Source organism: Macadamia integrifolia, chromosome 8 (genome assembly GCF_013358625.1).
Source record: "Macadamia integrifolia cultivar HAES 741 chromosome 8, SCU_Mint_v3, whole genome shotgun sequence".
Classification (NCBI taxonomy): domain Eukaryota; kingdom Viridiplantae; phylum Streptophyta; class Magnoliopsida; order Proteales; family Proteaceae; genus Macadamia; species Macadamia integrifolia.
The window spans coordinates 30311587-30331834 of record NC_056564.1 but is presented as its reverse complement, the minus strand read 5'-3'; the positions used below and the strand labels follow the sequence as shown (position 1 = coordinate 30331834).

The 20248-nt window shown below is 37.5% G+C and overlaps 2 protein-coding genes and 1 pseudogene across 4 annotated transcripts in view; 2 read left to right on the top strand and 1 right to left on the bottom strand.

Moving 5' to 3' along the window:
- Positions 1 to 6271, bottom strand: part of LOC122087567 (probable bifunctional TENA-E protein) — a 6902-nt gene extending 631 nt beyond the window's left edge. The window contains exons 1-3 of one of the 2 annotated variants that reach the window (XM_042656739.1): positions 5751 to 6271; positions 3884 to 4185; positions 1078 to 1295 (exon numbers count right to left, since the gene is read on the bottom strand). In XM_042656739.1, coding sequence (XP_042512673.1) covers positions 1078 to 1295; positions 3884 to 4042 — 377 coding nt within the window. In that variant the 5' untranslated portion in view covers positions 4043 to 4185; positions 5751 to 6271. The remainder of the gene's footprint in view (positions 1 to 1077; positions 1296 to 3883; positions 4186 to 5750) is intronic. The other variant, XM_042656740.1, reaches the window with a different exon arrangement.
- Positions 4862 to 13144, top strand: LOC122086878 (annotated as a pseudogene).
- LOC122086403 lies at positions 12711 to 16827 on the top strand. Of its 2 annotated transcripts, XM_042655183.1 has the most exons (5): positions 12711 to 12847; positions 13728 to 13783; positions 13908 to 14178; positions 15792 to 16222; positions 16371 to 16827. In XM_042655183.1, the coding sequence occupies exons 3-5, from the start codon at positions 14139 to 14141 to the stop codon at positions 16608 to 16610; spliced, it is 711 nt and encodes a 236-aa protein (XP_042511117.1). In that variant the 5' UTR covers positions 12711 to 12847; positions 13728 to 13783; positions 13908 to 14138; the 3' UTR covers positions 16611 to 16827. The 2 variants fall into 2 exon arrangements, with proteins under 2 accessions (XP_042511117.1, XP_042511116.1); XM_042655182.1 differs by having other exon boundaries at positions 13728 to 14178.
- The last annotated feature ends 3421 nt before the right edge of the window (positions 16828 to 20248 follow it).

The window sequence follows — 20248 nt, the reverse complement described above, 5'->3', positions numbered from 1 at the left end:
CCCCCCCCCCCCCAAAAAAAAAAATAAAGCCTATTTAGCATTTATAGGTTACAAAAAGCCTGTTCTAAGAATTTGTTACATTTATGTACCATTTCTAAGTCTACAGTGCCTATCTGTTGTTCGTTCACGTTAGAAGTAAGAACGGAATTTATTGAGTCTTTCACCTCCCCTCCCCTCCACCAACACACAATTCGTAGGTACATCAGTTCGTACTCATCAACCTATACCAATTTGGTTCATGTTTTTAACATATTGATGCAGATTATCAATTAAATTTTAAACACACAAGTGAATTTTGAGAAAAATGTGATGACACCCTATCAAACACATCTTTTCAAATCATTCCTACCATATATTAATAGCATAAAGTTGGTGGTCACTAATCTATCTCATACTCTCCTCCACATTTCCCCCAACTGCTCCCACCTGTCAGTTTAAGCCAGAAATTAAGTTATACTGCATATGAGGACATAGACCACATATCATACATGAAGTCAATGAGCACGCTAAGGCTTTTCTAGGACAACAATGATACAGAATCAAACTTGAGAAGCCTGGTGAGAATCAACATTATGGAATCAAAGTTGAGGAGCCTGGTGAGATAAACCAGATTTTAATGCCATGATATTGACTCAATACACATCATATAAGAGCCATAAACACTTGACCTTTAATGGTAGAAAACAGTTACGTTATAAAGTGAACAAGTAGGCAGGACATCCACAACCTCCATGCCAGCCCTTATGCCACATATACGGTAGCGGGTCATAACATAGGATATGATGGGTTCATACAGATTTTTCTATGCTATAATTTACTTGATTGGAGGAGCCCAATACTGGAAATTTCATCCTCCCCCTTTTCTCTACCCACCCAAAAGAATCTAACAGATAGATGCACACAGAAATACAAATTAAATAAATTTTTGGCCAAGGAGATTATTTGCCCCTTTTTTGAACTATTGTCCAATTATCCTAGAGATTGCCTAGAGGGGCCCAACAAATGATATGCCCCAGACAGACAGATAGAGGAAGCAAGAGAGAGAAAGTCTGATGATATTTCAGGCTTAAATGTTACCTGCAGTAATCTTGGTTTGCTTTTTGTGGGGAAATTTCAGATACCAGAACATCCCACTTTGAACCTTCCTTCTTGAACCATGAAATCTCATCATTCAGAGAAGCCATGCCACCTAGTATTACTTCAATGTCCAAGCCATCTTCTGACTCCCTCCAAGCCTTCAGAAGAACACTAGCTACAAAAGGGATGAACTCCCTGACAAATATGTAATCCTGTCCCTGTCCATTTTTATTTGAAGCAGATATTTATTACAGCTTCACGTAAATAAAAGAGGAGGGGAGCATGCTGAAATAGAACCAGGATAGTGGAAAACCATAAGGAAGAATCAAAGATAAATGGATCTCCCCTGTCCCACCCACTGGATAAAAGAAGAAGAAGAAGAAGAAGATAAAACTGCAAATTCCATGAATCTAGAAATAGGCAGAGTCTTTTTCTTCCTAAAATGACGGAAGACTTATATTCACAAAAAAATATATCGAAGCCTACAAGAGTGGCCCCAAAACTGTAGACAGGACGTAACATTTCTACACCTTATAAAAACATGGTTCCTAACTATTAGCGTTAAATCTCAACAAACCTTCATCTCGATGAGAGAATCTACAATGCAATTCACGCCTCTAAAATGTGATGACTAGACACAGAAGACTCCTCCAGATGATGTTCGCCTGAACAGAAGCATCTAACCAACTGCTCTCTTGAGAAAGGGTCCCCTCACAAGATCCATCTTAATTGTGTTCTTCAGTCCCTCACACTACTAGAGTAGCAAGGAGACATACATTAAACAATAAACTTACCACATCATCAAAATCCAAACCAATCAACTGAAAATTGGTCTTTGAACTTCCAGACCATCACTAAACACAGAACCAAACTGAAAAAATAAGATTTATTAGAGTGAAAATCCAAAAAAAACCGGTAAAAGAAACCCTATTCTTAGTATATTGCTTCAGGCTCCCTCCAAAACAAACAGAATGTCACATCTCCTCCCACCAGAAAAACTCCCTGAAGTTAAAAGACCAAGAGATGATCATACTAGAGAAAGAATTTGATCCTGAGGTTCTATAATTTTTTTCTCCGAAAATCTAACTGTTACAGTCTCTGCTGATGATCCCACTGTTTGTGGAGATCGATCGACCACTAAAACAACCAGATTGGCAATTTGATCCTAAGCACTTAAGGGAGAGTGACATCACAGATGATATTACATAATTTACAATAGCACTTTGTTGCATGCTTTACAGTGATCCTGACTACCTTGTGGCTTTCATTTACCCATTTAAATTGATCAGATTCCTAGAATGTTGATGGGGTACTATGCTTCATGTCCCATTGTGCATCAGGTAATGAAGTTGATCCCCCCCCCCCCCCCCGCTTCCCCTCCCCATCATCCTCTCTCGGAGCTCAGAGCTTGGAGCCAAAACAAAGATGAATACAATCAGAAAAACAAACAAATATGACTCAACTATGAAAGCCTTCAGCCCTGTGGTCAAACCAACTACTAACTCTGTCATTTGTCCATTGCCTTTTCAAAATGGGTGATTTTTTGCATGCTCAGACACCAAATGAAATTCTCCATGATTTTGTGGAGAAAGTGTTGATGCACCTAACTCAGAGGTTTATTGATACTAAATATCCAAGTCACCTTTACAAATTCAGCGAGGCACTTCCTAAACAGGTGTAAAGAGTCCAGTAGAGCCATCTTTGAAGTCCGTACAGGCGTATGATGCTGGTTTTGTTGCCTCTTTGTGCTGAATGATCTCTTACATCAGGAAGACTTACGATGGAATCACTTACCTTCTCATTTATGTTGGCAACATCCTTGTAATTGGTAACGAGAAAGTGGTAATCTCTAACTTAATTTTTCTGTGGGATACAGTTTAATCTCTCAAGGACCCTGGTCCTTTTCATTTCTTTCTTCATGGAGAGGCTATTCACATCAGTAATTGCTTATTTTTCTCCCAAAGTGAATACTCAGGATCTTGTATATTGAACTAACTCAACTCCAACTTTGGTGATATTCTAGCTGTCTAAATTTTATGGAAAAACTATAAACGATGTTTATTGCTGAGATTCAATGTTACTAAGAGTAACGGTTATAACACAACTTGATGACAAGTTTCCAACTCAACCACATGCCTAAGACAAAGACTGGATAATGAATTCCTTTCGAGATAGGTGTTAAACTAGTATTCTCCTCCAATCTAATGACTTGACAATGTTGGTGTTATTCACCCCACATCAAATTCAGTTTCCTATTCCAAAACAAAGCATACAACCCCTTGATTTTATTTTATGTGGGACAAAACATAGCATTGAACTACCTTGATGTTCAATAGGTTTCTCATTTGATAAAGTGGCGGCTATTCTAACAAATTCCCCTATTCTGATAAAGCAGCATTTGAACTTACAGGGTGCATAATGGCTAAATGGGTTAATTGGGTTATCAGTTGAGTTTAAAAATTATCCAGTTCAGTTTTTTGATGGAGAGAGACGAGATAGAGGATAAAGAAATACCCTGATCTTGCTCGCTTAATCTCATCAACTGGGCATATTTGATTTTATCTTCTTCGGCGTTTTATTCGACAACCAAGTAATCAGTAGCAACGGTTTTATCTCTTTTGAAATTCGTATCTATACTTTTGACTTCTGTGCTTAACGGTCAGGTTAAAAATCTCTCTGGTTACATTTAAATATGTAAGAATCAAGGTAGCAGACATTGTAGAAGAAACTAATACATTCCACACATCGTAGAAGAAGAAGAGAGTAGTAGAATGAAGAAATTGGTAAGTCGGTAGTGACCACTTACCAGCCATCGCTTGAAGGAGGAGAGATTGATTGTTCCGTCTCTGATACTGAGGATGAAAGGATGTTTGGTGGCCTTAGTGTAAAGAAGATTGTGTCGATTCAACCATGTCTGTATCACGCCACCTCCATTTCCTCTTTCTACCTCTTCTGCTGCTTCCATTTCTTTCCGCTTCTCTGCCTCCAATTTCCCTAACGCGAGTCCCTCGGTACCGAACTATGGCACGCATCGCGCGGAGGATTTCACTGGCCAATAAGTTCGTTAAATTGCACCAATGATCCTCTGATTTTCTGATAATTACATTTCTAGACAAAAAATTTGACAAATTAAATCCAGCTCTACGAAAGCTGCCGGAGGATCTCCCCACCATAACACTAATTAGAAGTTTCCTAAGTGGTCATTAATATACACAATATATTTTATTATTGTGTTTAATAAGGAAATCCATATGTTCTCTAACTTCGTGTTTAAAGTATATCGGTTTATTGAAGGATCTTGTCAAAAATTGTCACTTGAATTAATTTTTGAAGAAATTATACTCTCTTCCCCTATATGTTTTAAATATTACACTTAGACCTCTTACAAAATTTATAATTATAAACATACCCTATGGTGTTGAGAGCAGATCACAATCATATTCACGTACGAGAATGTACGAGAATGATCCTGGTCCATGGATTTAGAATCAATTTTCTCTTTCTTCATTTAATGGATTCTAAATCTACGGACTAAGAACATATGAGAACATTCTCGTACATGAACCTGATCCGTTTACTGTGGTGTTAACACTATTAGAAGCAGATGTTAAATGACTTTTTTTTCCACCTTCCCCTTTTTTGTCTAAAACTGAAGTCTTTCAACTTCTCCGTCTTCATTCCCAGCGGCGGTCGGCGACTCTATTCCTCTTCTTCTTCTCCGTCTACGTTCGGCAGTGGTGGCCCGGCGACTCTATTCACTTTCTTCCCAGACTTTGAGAAAACCATGGCCGGGAAGGTCATGAACGTTGTGCAGTACGATGGTTATGGTGGTGAAGCTGCAGGTCTAAAGGTGATTTCCTGTTACTTGATTTCGTCTATTTCTTCCTCTTTTTTTATTCTTTCTTTCTTTTGTTTCTTGGGTTCATTTAAGTTCATTTTCTGAAACTTAAAGAGTTCAATCTGACTCTGTTACGACTAACCCATCTGTAGGTACATGGAGTGGTATCTTGTGGAGTAATCTCCACCCCCCAACAGATCCTACTAACATTGCCAGCAGTAACATTCGACGCCATTCCTCTGTTCAGATAAATCAAAGTTATTGAGAAGCATAGATAATCTGGGTAAAAGATTATCCAAATTGGCAATGATGTCTGCCATATATGAAATCATTTCAGGCAAAGCCATTAACCAATTACCCAACTTGGACGAAATCTTTTAGAAAGGGGAAAATCAGAATCAATTTCAAGAGACTACAATTAGTTCTTACTGACCTGGGTTGCCAAGAAATTGATACAATACATTACAGAATGATCAGAACGTTGGTGGATTTTTACCTTATAAAGTCTCCTTGTCTTGAAGAACAAAATTTATTTACTGAGAAATTCATGGACTATCCTTTGGTGTATCCTCCACATTATAGTATCCATTAAAATTTTACCAATAGCAATTTCATGGGCTTCACAGGTTATTTCAATGTGAATTAAGTTCAATCATTGAATCATCTGGGGGGCGAGCGCCAAGAATCCATTTCTTTTGCTTTCATTTACATATTTTACTCAATCGATTCTAATTCTGTCAAATTGTAAACACATTAATTGTTTCACAAATCTCAAATCTTCAAAGACGAAAATTATGGAACATAAAGCAAAAAACTAGAGGTTCTACAACCTCACCTGGGTATCCAAGCCAAATCGAGAATAAGAGAAGTTAGAAAGCCTGGCTCCAACTACGAACTTTAGCCCAAGACGCTCCTTTCACAGGGGAAGAAACCAAATCCAAAGAAGCCGCTCTCTCTTTTGCAAGAACGCAACAAAGAGAGCTTCTTGACTGGGTAAGCCTGAGTTTGTGCAGTCACAACAGTTCGATTCATAATAGAAACTGATTATAAAATTGGCAGAAGCAACGGCATTCTATCACCATCTCCTGCAATAAAACCATGCGTTGATCCACCTTCAACAGGGAGTAATCGATCTTCAAGACTTCAACCCAATCACAGAACAGAGAAGCGGAAATCTGGAACCCAAACGCGATTTCAGAGAAGGGAGTAATCGATCTTCAAGACTTCAACAATGGCAATGCAGAATCGATTGCCAAAACCCTAAATCCACTCTCTCCAATTTCAGAACCATAAATCCCAAGATAAAAACCTTAAATCCCTATAGGTTAATAGTTTCTCAAGGAAGAAGATGAGAATAAGGGTTGAGGGCAAATAGATATCTCCGTTGGATCAAGGGTATTTTGGGATTTAAAATAAATTTATAGCACACTTAAACGGTTCTTTACTCACGATCATGGTACGGATGATAGAATCTATTAACCTAAACAAAAAAAAATGTAATTTTAAATTTCATAGGGGAGGATTGTGTAATACTCAAAACATGCAGGGGAGGAAAACGTAATTTCCTCTAAATTTTTTGATCTTTGAATTTGAGGCTGATATGCTATAAAATTCCTTTGTAAAATTGCACTTTTATGACGAGATGAATGAGCCATTGAAAACTCTATTAAGATAAACGATCCAGATGTTCTATCCACCGTTGATTGTGAGGTGAATGAGCCATTTTTTTTTTTTTTAAAGAAAACAGGGGTATATTTATTCAATACAGTTTGATCCAAGTAGATCCCAATTAATATTATAATGGTATTGGCCTTGACTGAATCCTCTGGGCCGCTAACTCGTTATGAAAGGAAAGAGGAAAGCATCTCTCCCTTCTTTATTTTAATCCTAACTCTCACTTGACTTGTTTCGCTCCAAAAACCAATGCATTACCACTTGGACTCCATGCGCAGTCTGAGATATTAAACCACCTGAACATGACCGTTCCGAGTTTTAGAACCCTAATCCCACCACTGAAAATTAAGTAACAATGGGAGTTGAATAATTTTATTTTTATTTTTATAAATGAGGTATTGATTCATGGAAAATGAGGGCTAAATTGGATATTATAAAATATTCGGGGTAAAGAAGAGGTAGGAGTTTACTTTTAGGGGAATGTGAAAGTATGGGATAAGTATAGGTGAGTGATAGAAGTTTTTACTTTTTTTAAAAATTAATAAAAAAAAAAATTTTTTCTTTATTGAGAAATTTTTTTTGTCAGGTAACATGAACCTTGCGCAGGCACCCCAACAATGAGAGCACACACTCTGACATTGACCAGAAGGGGCGAAGTGGTCATTTTGTATGCACCCCCATTCGGGGATGCCAGTTAGGCCATTCTAAAAGACAGCAAGCGGACTCAGATCGACGCTCATTATGTTGTTGCAATGTATTAAGCTTAAAGCAAAAAAGGCGTGGTTGGACCCAGATCTGCCTGCCATCAACCTCCTAGGCCAGTGGACTCACGTCATTTGTAGTACTAGACAATAGGAATATGAAGATCTTACCCTTTTTTTTTTTGGAGAGGGATAAGTATGCTGCCAATGTAGGATAAGCTAGTGGATAGCACCAATGGGGGCGTCGAATGAGGTATATCATACAGGAGGGGTAGGAGAGTCATTTCAAAAGGGGGAAAAGAGATATAAACGTAATGGGTGCTAACTTATGGTATACCAACAGCATACCCAACCTTTTTCCTTATATTAAATTAATGTTTTATTTTTGGATGTATGAATTATGAACAAAACAGTTAGTTCGTATCAACAAAAATAAGTAATAAGAAAAAAGGAAAAAGAAAAAAAACCACTACGCATGAAATGTATATTCAATTGTATGGTACTACTTTTAGAACTTCTATGTTTTTTAACACCTAAAGAATTTTTTTTTTTTAATTATCTTTCTTATGCTTTATTTTTTGTGTAAATATTTTATTTTTCCTTAAACAAAAGTTCTTAATTCAAATTATATCTAATCGAGCCATGAATTTTTGGTAAGTGGAATCATGGAATAACCTTTAGATTATCTTTATCATTGAATAGATATTGTCTCTTAGGTCCCGTTTGATCTTGTTTATGTTGTTTTTGTGTCTAGAAACAGTAAAAATAGTTTTTTTCTATTTTTGTGCTAATAAATGATTTTTGGAATTGAAAAAAAGTATTTGATTTTTCTATTTCCAAAAATGTTTTTCAACAATATAGTCGCGTTCAAGATTAGTATGAAGGCTCGACGTTGGAGTTGCAGGTATGCTTCGTGGATATGAGCTTCAGAAGAAAGAAGGCAATCCAGAACTATGAGCTTCGCACAACAAGGTTGGAGTCATCGATTTTGAATAGTGAAAAGTTTTAACAATGGGTTGGGGTTGGAGTAGATCGAGTGAAGTTTCAGGTTTTTCACAATTTTTGTTCCTCCCATTTGTTTTTATAAATAGAAAAATAAATTTGACTTGTTTCTCCTTTCCTGTTTGTAGATACATAAATAAGTATAAATTTCTATTTCTATTTCGAAAAATAAGTGAAATGAAACAGAAAAATCAAATGGTTTGGAGGGAGTTTTTCCATTTATGAGCATAGAAAAATGAAAAACACGTTCCTGAAAACAAAATCAAACGGGCCCTTAGTATCTAAGAATAAATCCATCTAATCCCAACAAATACCAAGATCGATACCAATACCATTATTAATATCGATCCCAAATTTTATGGGAACTGCGCCGCCTTAGTGAGGGGGACTCTTCAACCGATTTTATGACGATCTATAAAATATCGGCAAGAAAGGAGAGAGAGAGAGAGAGAGAGAGAGAGAGATGGCTTGAGATTATCTACATATAGGCTCCCCATAAAGTCTCTTATGTGATTCAAGAACATTTGTTTAAACCGGTTGAGATTGATAGGCGAAGACCCATCGTTTGTTGAATTGCAGCTCCAAAGATGAATCGACTTAATTTCAGCCGATTCAAATCAGAATCGACACTAATCGATACGATTCTGACTCCATTTTTAAAAAACTTGTTAATGATTCATTTCTATCAAACATGTGATTTTTTCTTTTTTTTTTTTTTTTTTTTTTTTTTTTCTATTATCTGGAATCCGGAAAACTTCTAAAATTCTATTAAATAAGATAAATAAAGATGGGACATAACCCGTCTTAACTCAACCCATGAGATACAAATCACTCTCACACTTAGAAAACCTAAAAGAAAAAACTCCAAAAGAAGAAAGATTAGATTTTAAAGATTGATAATCCCACTTTATACCAATCATGTGATCCATATGTATAAAATCTAGCTTTTGACGCATAAAGCTAAGTGTGTTATCAAACTCAATCAATTCGGTTGGGTATTTGGATCCTATCCTTCGTGTTGACGTGGATGCATATGACAAATGACGAGAAAAAAACTATATTTTTTCAAATTTTCCTATACAAGGTAATGGTGTTTCTGTTTTTTTTTTTTTTTTTCCTCTCTAGAATACAACGAGACCACGCTTTTGGATTAGTACCGTCAACCCTATGACTTGTGGATGGGGCTCCTCCAAGGCACGACAGAGGTGGTAGCGCACATTTGATGGCTTGGAGCACCTTGAAGAACTCGCCCTTGTGTTGGGGTTCATGCTTTGGCGTTCCAGGCCGTCAAATATGCATTGTCGCCCCTGGGGTACTATAGAAGAGACATTCATGACATGTGGGATTCAAATCCTCTCCAGCCAAGGGGTCTAGAGAGGGAACAATGAGGATTTTGTGTCTTTCTCTCTCCAGTTTTCCCTCTCCTGATTTCTTTCTCCTCTCTCTCTCTCCATATTGGTCCCTCCCCTGCACACTTGGCTGGAGAGGATCCAAATCCTTACTCATGTATACTCTAGCTGTGGGGGAAAAAACAAAAAGGGAGGAGAGGCATGCAAGTCGTTTTCTTTTTTGGGATAAGTTTTTTTGTCTCTACATCATAAACACATGGGGTGCACAATGACCACCATGCTTCTCTCTGGAGGCGGGCCGCTCTCGGACAGGAAAGCACTGTCCTTTTTTTCTTGGTTAGAAAGAGTCAATCCCTTGATCTCTTTGGCAATCGCAATCTATCTATCAATAACTAGCCTCTTGATTCTTGAGTACTTACCAATAAATGTACCAGTCAACTACGCTAGCACTTATCTACCACTCCCTTTTCTTTTTATGGTGAACTACTACACTCTATCCACACCAAGCTTATGACAAATAGTGACAGTGCCAACAAATGATGTCACCTGGCAAAAATAACTATGATGTAGTTTAGGGGGGAGGATTTTCTGGGCAGGAGGTGTAGGGAAGTGCACCAAGGAGGGGGACGGAATGGCATTGTGAACTGGGGTCAAAGACGTCATTTCATGTGTGATAAGGTTTACCGTTGGAGATTATGAAAGTGGGATTCAGGTGAAACCGCCGTGAGAATTTTATAAGATGGATTCGTCCAACGGTTGAGATTTTAACTCAAGAAGACCGTTGGGGGCCTCCTTGAGTCCATAAAAAAGAGAGAGAAATGAGACGACGAACAGAGGGAGAGGGGAAGAGAGAGAGAGGGAGAGAACGAAGAAGGGGAGGAAGACGGCATAGTCTAGAGACTCCAATCTTCGTGTGGGTAGCAAATTCGAAATCCGCCATCCCCGTTCTTGGAACTGTAGATCGTGTTCTGGGATTTTGGAGACAGATCATAAATGGCGTCAAAACCAGTTGTTACATAGCAAGCTAGAGGTATCATGGTGCTGCGTGTTTGGGAATTTCATGGGCAGTCTATTAAGCTTTTTTGAATTTCCTTCTTGTTTGAATTGAGATTCTGTTACATCTTTTGATTCGCGGCTTTCAGGATTTCCAGTTTCAAATGATGGCCTGAAAATGTTGCTTCCGCTATCGGCTTGTATCTGATGTATTTCTTGATTAATGCCTGAGGAAAAGATCCGTTGACGAGATAGGATCTGCAGATTTTGATTTTACGATTTTAATGGGGTTTTTTGAATTCCCTATGAATAATTTGCTTTTTCGAATTTCCTTTTTGCTTGAATTTAAATTCTCTTACATCTTTTAATTCGCGGCTTTCAGGATTTCCAGTTTCAAATGTTGGCCTGAAAATTTTGCTTTTTTGTAATCGGTTTGTATCTGATGTATTTCTTGATTAATTCCCGAGGAAAAGATTCGTTGATGATAGGATCTGCATATTTTGATTTTTTTTTCATTAGCTGATTTCACGATTTTATTGGGGATTTTTTGAATTCCCTATGAATAATTGTATATGCTGTATCTCTTGGTTTTACTTTTGGGTTAGATCTTAATTTGAATAATTGTATCTTCTGTAAACATTCTCTGTTTTGTATCTTATTTTCCATAAACCGATTCTCTGTTTTCTCTGATCTTGATGAGTCATAGATAAATGCAGGTGCAGGAATTGCCGGTGGAGGAGTGAAACAGAAGATAGATCCCTTTGGGCAAGGGAAATAACCGGAAAGTACTTGGCGATATTGGGAATTTGGTTCCTGTTCAAGTCATCGACGGGAAGCCGAAGCAAGAGTTCTCCCATCCCCTAACGAGGTACCCATCTCTTCCACACACCACTTCTCTCTCTCTCTCTCTCTCTCTCAACGAGGTTCCCTTCTGCAGATGGTTTATTTGCTTCTTTTGTAGGAGTTTTTGTGTACAATTACTTTCGAATGCACAAGCTGTTGCTGCAGCAGAGAATATTAAGGAAATCTATAGAGCCCTTAACTGTGAAATATTCTAAATCCGATTTTAGGGAATTACACAAATACAAATAAATTCTATATATTGAATCATTCTTACCTGCAGAAACCAGCTCCAAAAGTTGTTAATGGACCTGTGGAAAAGAAAGGAGTTGTGCCAGCAAAACCAGCTCATAAGAAGGTCAATGCAAAGCCAAAGATATAGCAAGGGAGGTAAGCCCGGAGCAGAAAGAAAATATAAGAGAAGAAAAAGGCAAGCCAGAAAACATCAAGGCATAAAGCTCATACCCTTAACATCAGTCCTAATAGCTCGAAGCAAGTTAGCTTTTTTAAGATATATCATGCTTTATACAGTCCCATTTCCATATCTATTTTCAGACACCCTTTTGAGTGACTTCTCTCTCTCTCTATTTTCCTAGTTAATTTTTTATTGGTTCCTCTTCAGGATGCTTGTGGTCTAATCAATAAATCAAGTGATCCCATTGTCAACATTGACAGAGAAGATGTAGACAATCATCTAGCCATGGTTGACTATGTGGAAGACCTATACAAGTTTTACAAGCTTGAGGAGGTACCTCTTCCTCTAATTTCCCACTATTAGCTGTTTGTGACTTTGTGTATGTTAATATGTGGATCTTTTTAATCCCCTTGTAGAATTCAAGCCACATTCATGATTACATGGGCAAGAACCTGATATTAATGAGAGAATGAGAGCCAATATTGTGGACTGGATGATAGAAGTTGACTACAATTTGAACTTAGGCCTGAAACTCTTTTTCTCACTATCAATATAGTTGATAGTTTTCTTTCCATGAAAGTAGTCCCAAGGAGGGAACTGCAGTTAGTTGGAATAGGTGCCATGCTTATAGCCAGCAAATATGAGGAACTATGGGCTCCACAGGTACATATTTATTTATGGGATTTAGTTTGTTGTTTGTCTTTTGATTTATATTGCTACGCACAGTTCTTCTCTGTTTGGAACGAGTGAAAATTATTTTCATTTCTAAATAATGCTTGGGGGTTTCGCAGGTAGCCAACTTTGTCTCCATTTCAGACATGGCATAATACACTGGAGAACAGATTTTGGCCATGGAGAAGGCAATCTTAGGAAAGCTTGAATGAAGCTTAACAGTGCGCCAACACCATATGTCTTTCTTGTTCGTTTTATTAAGGCTTCTATGGCTGATTAAAAGGAGGTAATAATAGATCAAACCCTCCTACTAAGCCTGTTATGTCTTTCTTGCCATAGTGCCTACACCATATGTCTTCCTTGTTCTTTTTATTAAGGCTTCTATGGCTGATCATATAATAGATCAAACCCTCCTATTAAGCCTGTTATGTCTTTCAAATACTAAGAAGTTGTTAATTATTTCCCCTTTCTTCTTTTTGTATTCAAAATATACCTCATCAGCAGAACAAAAATGTTATTATGACTATCATTTCAACTGTGTTACTATAGAATCATACATTGAGAGGGATGATTTTAGATTTCATGATTATTTTTCAATAATTTTCTTATAAATTGTTTTTAATGGAGATTCTATATTCTTACTTTACTCCCCTTCAACTCATTTGTGTGTGTGTGGAAAAAGCTTGCGGCGCCTGGCTCATGTTTGGAGGGGAGAGCTCTGAAAGTCTTGCTTGTGTGTGTTTTTATGGTGGCACAATCTTTAGATAATGGACCTTGTGGCAATGGAGATGTTTCTTTAACCTGTAAAACCGGATAGATGATACAAACCTATTGTGTTATGTTAAAAACACAAACTTGATTTGCCATCTACACAGACTCTCCCACATAGTATACTAATTATGGAACTTGGCCTCAAATGTGATTGGGTGGGCTTGCTTGTTCAATCAAAATCTCCCTAAGTTCTGGCAATATATTTACTATTAACATACAAATAATATTCATGAGATCCACAATATTCTTTCAGCGCATCCAGACCTCGAAAAAGAAAACAATCTCTGTTGCATGTAGCTCTTTCCGATGCAGTAGAATGCCATCCAATAGACAAGAAGTCACTGCCTCATAGAATTGAAATATATGAGCACTTATGTTCTGTTGAATGTTTCCAGAGAAAATCCATCAGCCACGGACCAAGCATTTTCAGCTCCACAACAGCCACCCCTTGGTAAGGTTGATTATGATTAGCTTGGTCAGAATTTCTGTGGTTAGATTTGTTTCATTGCTAAAATCCTCGTATTAGAAAATTATGTAAAAACGACTTCATATTATGTTCTGTTCAATGTTTCCAGAGAGCACCAAGAATTTTTTAAGTTTTCTAATTCAGTTTCAAAGTCCATAACATCTGAACTGGATAAAGTCCTTCTTCAAGTTTAAAGCAAGTTCAGGAGACTGGTGATAAAGTGATTCAAGAACCTGCTCATTCTTCAGCTACTGAGGCTGAAGCAACTACTGATCTAAATGCAGCAAAAGTTGCTGCTATGAAAGCTGCAGAACTTGGTAAGCAACAACTACTGATCTAAATGCAGCAAAAAGTTGCTGCCATGAAAGCTGCAGAACTTGGTATGTGATATTTATGCTCTTTTAAAATTATTGATTCCTTATAAATTATGCGATGATAGAAATTTCTTTATCTTATTTTTAAGATTTAAAAAATTGAACTTTGTGGATGAATATGAAGTTACCATTATATGGTAATAAAGAAAAATCCATAAAATGCAATAATTTCAACTAGTTTTCTTAACAAAGGTTTAAATCGTAATTGAGCGCATAACCCATCTTCCCAAACTTCTCTCTGCTTCCTTCCATGAGCCAACCCAGCCCCTCGCTTGTTTCCGGCAGAGATAATGGTCCTTCTATCTCGCCGTCAGTCTATTGATCAAATAGGTTTGAACCCGAAAAATTGAGACCTTGCTTTCCAGAAAAGAAATTGGATTTACAGTTCTCTTGGATGAGAGAAGAAGTGAGTTGTGCAGGAAAGAACGTTGTAAGGTTTATGTTCTTGCTAAGAAATGGTTTTTTTTTTTTTTTTTTTGCTCAATACATGACTTGCAGTCTTCATCAATGTGACAGAGAAAACCAGCTAACTCAAACAACTTTTCATACATGCCTCATAAAGGGGATTTCGATCCAAGACAATCCCTTTCCCTTCCTCTATTTCTAGAGAAAAAACCATTTCTTCTTCCGGAAGAGGCTGCTTCACTTCCGGTGAAACCAAAACAGGTTCAGCGATCTCTTGAGGTTTCAGAGCATTGTTATGAGATTTAAATCCGACTCAGGGATAAATTCACATTCGGGTAGGCTCCAAGCTTCCTCAAAAAAGAACAGGGCTCAGCTGCTACCAACCCCCTCTCTCACCATTGATTTGTTACAGTAATATCTACCCACTGAAATACAAAACCCAGGCCTAGCTTTGGGCCAACCAAATCCCACATAGAGCTTTGAGAAACTTAGAAATGATACAGGAAACAAAGCAGAATCCAAGGGAGAGAGAAACAGAGAGGTTATGGGTTCATGGTTTTTCAACATGATTTCCACCGCCATTAGAGATGAAAGTAGATATGGATCTCCTGTTGAAAATGCTAACTAACCATATGATTAATTAAAGGCAAGAGAAGAAGGAGATGGGTTGTTGTAGAAGATTTAGGTTTTGGTTGTCGTTGTTGTTGTAGAAGAAGGAGATGGGTCGATTTTCCCACTTCTGACTACAAAAATGGGAACCTTAAAATAAAACCAGACAAGAGGGAAAGAGAAGAAAGAGATCCAACTCCATTTTTATAAGCTGTTGGATGTGTCAAATGCCCAATAAAGTTCTACTTGTATGCTTATGTGCCCTTTCCAGTCTCCTTCAAATTGAATAAATTTCCTCCTAATCCTTGATTGTTCTTTTGGCCGACAAGTTTCTGTGCAGCTGATGTATGTAACCATCACTGACTATTTATTTTTACGTTTGAAGCTAACACACCCCCCTCCCCTCCCCTCCCCTTCCCCCCTTTTTTTTTAGGGTAATTTACAGCGCCACCCCCTGAAGAATGCCAATATTAGAGGGACACCCCCTCTCTTTCACCAAATTGAACTCGGACCCCTTGCCGTCAATCATCGTTACAAAATATATAAAAAATGCTGACATCAGCAATTCAAATTTTTCTTAAATACCATTTTGCCCTTAAAAATAGGGAACTCCCAAAGCCGTCGCCGAGTTTGGGAGAGCGAGAGAGAAGAGGGAAGAGAGGAGTCCCGCTGCCGCCTCTGCTCCATATCCACCACCGACAGATCCGGCTTCATCGATCCAAATACCGGCGATGGAGATCCGGCCACAACTACTGACCGCCATGACCAAAGCCGTCGCCGAGTTTGGGAGAGCGAGAGAGAAGAGGGAAGAGAGGAGTCCCGCCGCCGCCTCTGCTCCATATCCGCCACCGACAGATCCTTCATCGGAGTGAACTGCTTAGAAATCCTAGAAGTTAAGATGATGCAAGATCTAAGGAACGCCCCTCCAGGTTTCAGACCCTGCAAATCCGCTCCTTGTTCCCCAACGAAGCCTATTGGGATCCCCAGAATTCACTCAGAGTCTTTTCATATGACACATAAGGCCAAAAACGTCCAGGTTAGCAGCAAGCTTTATGGGGTTTGGCATATTTCTTTGTCTCAAGAACCAATAACCCGAAATTTGTTCAAAATTTATATTTTCCTACATTTATTTCTGCTTTAGTTAATGGAAATTAACCCTTTTCTTTCTAATTTGTATGGATTAGTTGATGGACAAGGACCCAGAAAGGGCAATTCCTCTATTTTGGGCTGCAATTAATGCTGGAGATAGAGTTGATAGTGCTCTTAAAGACGTGGCAATTGTGATGAAACAACAGAATAGGGCGGAGGAAGCCATTGAAGCTATTAAGTCACAAAGAAGTCGGTGTTCAGACCAAGCACAAGAGTCTCTGGATAATATTCTTCTGGATCTTTACAAGGTTCCTTTGTTTTCTTTTCTTTTCTGATTTCATCTCTTATGTCGCATCGATTCAAATACCGGCGATGGAGATCCGGCGGAGAAGATAATCAAAGGTTGCGTTTTTTCTCCTTTTTTTCCTTCAATCTGTTCGAAATCCGCAGTCTGTGGTGGTCTTGGTTGGAAATCCGGCAAATTATGGCTGAAATCTGTGGTTCTCTGTAATTGAAAGCTTCACTGTAATGTAAAAATATGAGTTTTTTCAATAGCAAGGGTATAATGGTCATTTTAAGTCTACACTTAACAGTGACTGACGACAAGGGGTCCGAGTCCAATTTGGTGAAAGAGAGGGGGTGTCCCTTTAATATTGGCATTCTTCAGGGGGTGGCGCTGTAAATTACCCTTTTTTTTTATTGACTATGAAATATTTTTTCCCTGAGAGATGAAATGATGCAACACTCAACAACTGACTCTCTAGAGGCATATTGGCACTATTTTAATTACAATTAGATAGGAAGAATACAGGAACTAGGGGTGTCAATTCCTAAACCGAACCGGTAAAACCGGCCGGACCGAACCGATAACAATCCAGACCGAACCGAACCGAAGCCTTATTGGTTCGGTTCGGTTTCGAGTATTGTAACCCCAAAACCAAACCGAACCGCACCGAAAACCGGATGAACCCGAAACCAAACCGAAACCGGCTCAAAACCCAGACCGAAACCGAAACCAAACCGGTAAGAAACCGAAACACTCCAAAATTCATTAAAAAAATCAAAATTTGAATAGTTTTGTATACATTTGTATGGAAAATCGAATCCAAACTAGACCAAAAACCAAAACCAAAACCCGGTTACAAATCGATTTAAGAAACCGAAGTTCAACAATTCATCATTTGGTTGTTTCCTAATGGCTCCATACCGGTTTAAAAAACCGATCCAAACCGAAATGAACCTAATAAATCCAAACCGGTACCAACCCGAACCCAAACCGCACCGAAGCCGACACCGGACCGAAACCGATAAATCCTTAATGGGTCGGTTTCGGTCACTTCCAAACTCACACCGAAACCGGTGGAACCGGACCGAAACCGCACCAACCCGGACCGTTGACACCCCTAACAGGAACGGTCAAATATGGCCTAGAACTATTTTAATTACAATTAGATAGGAAGACCACCTTGGGAACGGTCAAATATGGCCAAAGGACATTTTGTGGGCACATCCAGGGGCAGTTATCCAAGAGTCTTTATTTAATAAGTTATATTTGGTGTTATGGTTCAATGGTTAGATACGAATGTTGCGATCTGATGGTTAAACGATTGTTTAGTTCTAACCTCTAACTCCCCTTAGTTGAACATGTGGTACATGTAAGAGTCTTGTGTACTGGGTATGTCCTTTTTATTTTTATTTGTTTCATTGCTAAAATCCTCATATTAGAAAATGGTTTAAAAACCGACTTCATGTGACAATTACTTTCTATGAGAGAGTTTCCTACAAGAGCGTTTCATTGCTTAAATCCATATGACAATTATTTTTTGTAAGAGGGCTATAGTCAAAATAAGAGAGAATGTCATAATAAGAGAGAGAATGTCAGTATGGTTCCACTATTGATTATGTGTGGTATATATACTCCATTTGTGATCTTATGAGACCCAATTTTAATTTATTTTTTTTATTAAAATGGTGTATTATTTTCATAGTTATTCGATAATACTTGGAGCAAGTTTTTCAACATAGTTTGAATTGTTCAAATTTCATTTAAAAAATATATAACTTTAAACAATTTTATGCTTATGTTTTTCTCTTTAAAGATTCATAAACTACGAGTATATGAGCTTTATATACATACCACAATCCAACAATCTTAACAAAACTGTTTCAAAAAGAAAAATGATAAGATAAAAAAACCAAAAAGAGATCAAGAGTCATAGATCAAGAGTCATTTATGTGTGTTTTGGCCAAAATTGTTTTCAATTATTTTTGTGTTGAACTTTAATGAGCACATGTTTTAAAGTCCCATTATGGAGGGGTAAAGTAGTCATTTGCCCTTCTTCTTCAATTCAAAGTGGAGATAAAGAGTTATAAGGATGATGCACCAATTTCTTCAAAAAACCATTTTGCACAAAGGGATACCAAACCATTTCTTGCAAAAAAAATCATTTTTATCAAGTAGTTACTAAACCATTTTTATGTTTTGATAAGAAATAGTTTTTATTAATGGTTTTTTTTTTAAATAAGTAAAAATAAAAAAGAAAAAATAATACCAAAGATTAAATAAAATGAATATTATTTGCTCATTGCAAAAATATAAAAAGTCACCATTTGCCACTCTAGTATATATTAGATGTGTCTCATTTTATTTAATATTCAGTTGTCTCATTTTATTGTGACCAACGACTAATAAATACCCTTTATGACAGGAATGCAGATCCTTGAGTCTAATAACACTTGGACCATCATCCAAACCAGTATCACTCAATAAGTGTTATATTGACTGCAGGTATCTAAAGGCGTGCTTACTCACCAAGGGTTGTTGGTCTTACTTTGATACTACTTATTGAGTCTCTAAAGAAAATTTGACTATACTTATTCATCATTGTTCACCAGTATTCATGTGAACAATAATAGTACCTCGTGAGAAGATCTTTGAGTCTAATAATCGCTAAGTGGTACTGGTTGATGGGCCGTACCCTAAACCAAGGGTTGTTGGTCTTACTCTCATACTGCTTGTTGAGTCTCGATTCCCTTGTTGAAAAAAACAATGGCTCAGTTTTCTCATCCCGATAAGTGTTTAACTCAATGGAGGTATCTAAAAAGCGCATTTACTCACTAAGGATTGTTGGTCTTACTCTGATACACTTGTTGAGAAAAACGATGACTTAGTTACTAAATGAAATTTGACTATATTATTCAACACTATTCACCATTGTTCACCATTATTCACAATTATTGTTCATGTAAGTGAATAGTACACCCGTGAAATGCAAGTCTTTGAGTCTAATAACACTTTTCAACCAGTATCGCTTGGTAAGTGTTATGAACTAAGGGTTGTTTGTCTTATTTTGATACCGCTTGTTGAGTCTCGATACCCCTCGTTGAAAAAAACAATGACTCAATTTTCCTAGTTATGTGTAATTCACTAAAGGAAATTTGATTATACTATTTATGTAAATAGTAGATATGCATTAGTGAAATACAGGTCCTTGAGTCCAATAACATTTGGACTATTCAACCAGCACCGTTCGGTAAGTGTTCTACTGACTGCATGCAGGTATCGAAAAATGCGCATTTACTCATCAAGGGTTGTTGATCTTATTCTGATACCAGTTGTTGAGAAAAATGATGATTTAGTGTCCTCACCTGTGTATACGTCACTAAATGAAATTTGACTATACTATTTAATACTATTCACAATTACTGTTCATGTGAGTGAATAGTAGACCTGTGAAATGCAGGTTTTACTCTGATATCGCTTGTTGAGTCTCGATACCTTTTGTTGAGAAAAACAATGACTCAGTTTCCCCACCTGTGTGTAATTCACTAAAGAAAATTTGACTATATTATTCAACACTATTCACCATTGCGTTCACCACTAGAAGATTACAAATTCTCTAATTACTATAGGATTACAACAATGAAGACTAAACATATTCAATATTATTCACGTGAACAATAATTATGAATA

Excerpts from the sequence above, each read along its gene's own strand:
- LOC122086403 (XM_042655183.1), top strand. The coding sequence starts at position 14,139 with ATGCAGCAAAAAGTTGCTGCCATGAAAGCTGCAGAACTTG. Across the intron at positions 14,179-15,791 it reads CATGAAAGCTGCAGAACTTG|GGAACTCCCAAAGCCGTCGC; the intron begins GTATGTGATATT and ends CCTTAAAAATAG. Across the intron at positions 16,223-16,370 it reads ATAAGGCCAAAAACGTCCAG|TTGATGGACAAGGACCCAGA; the intron begins GTTAGCAGCAAG and ends TGTATGGATTAG.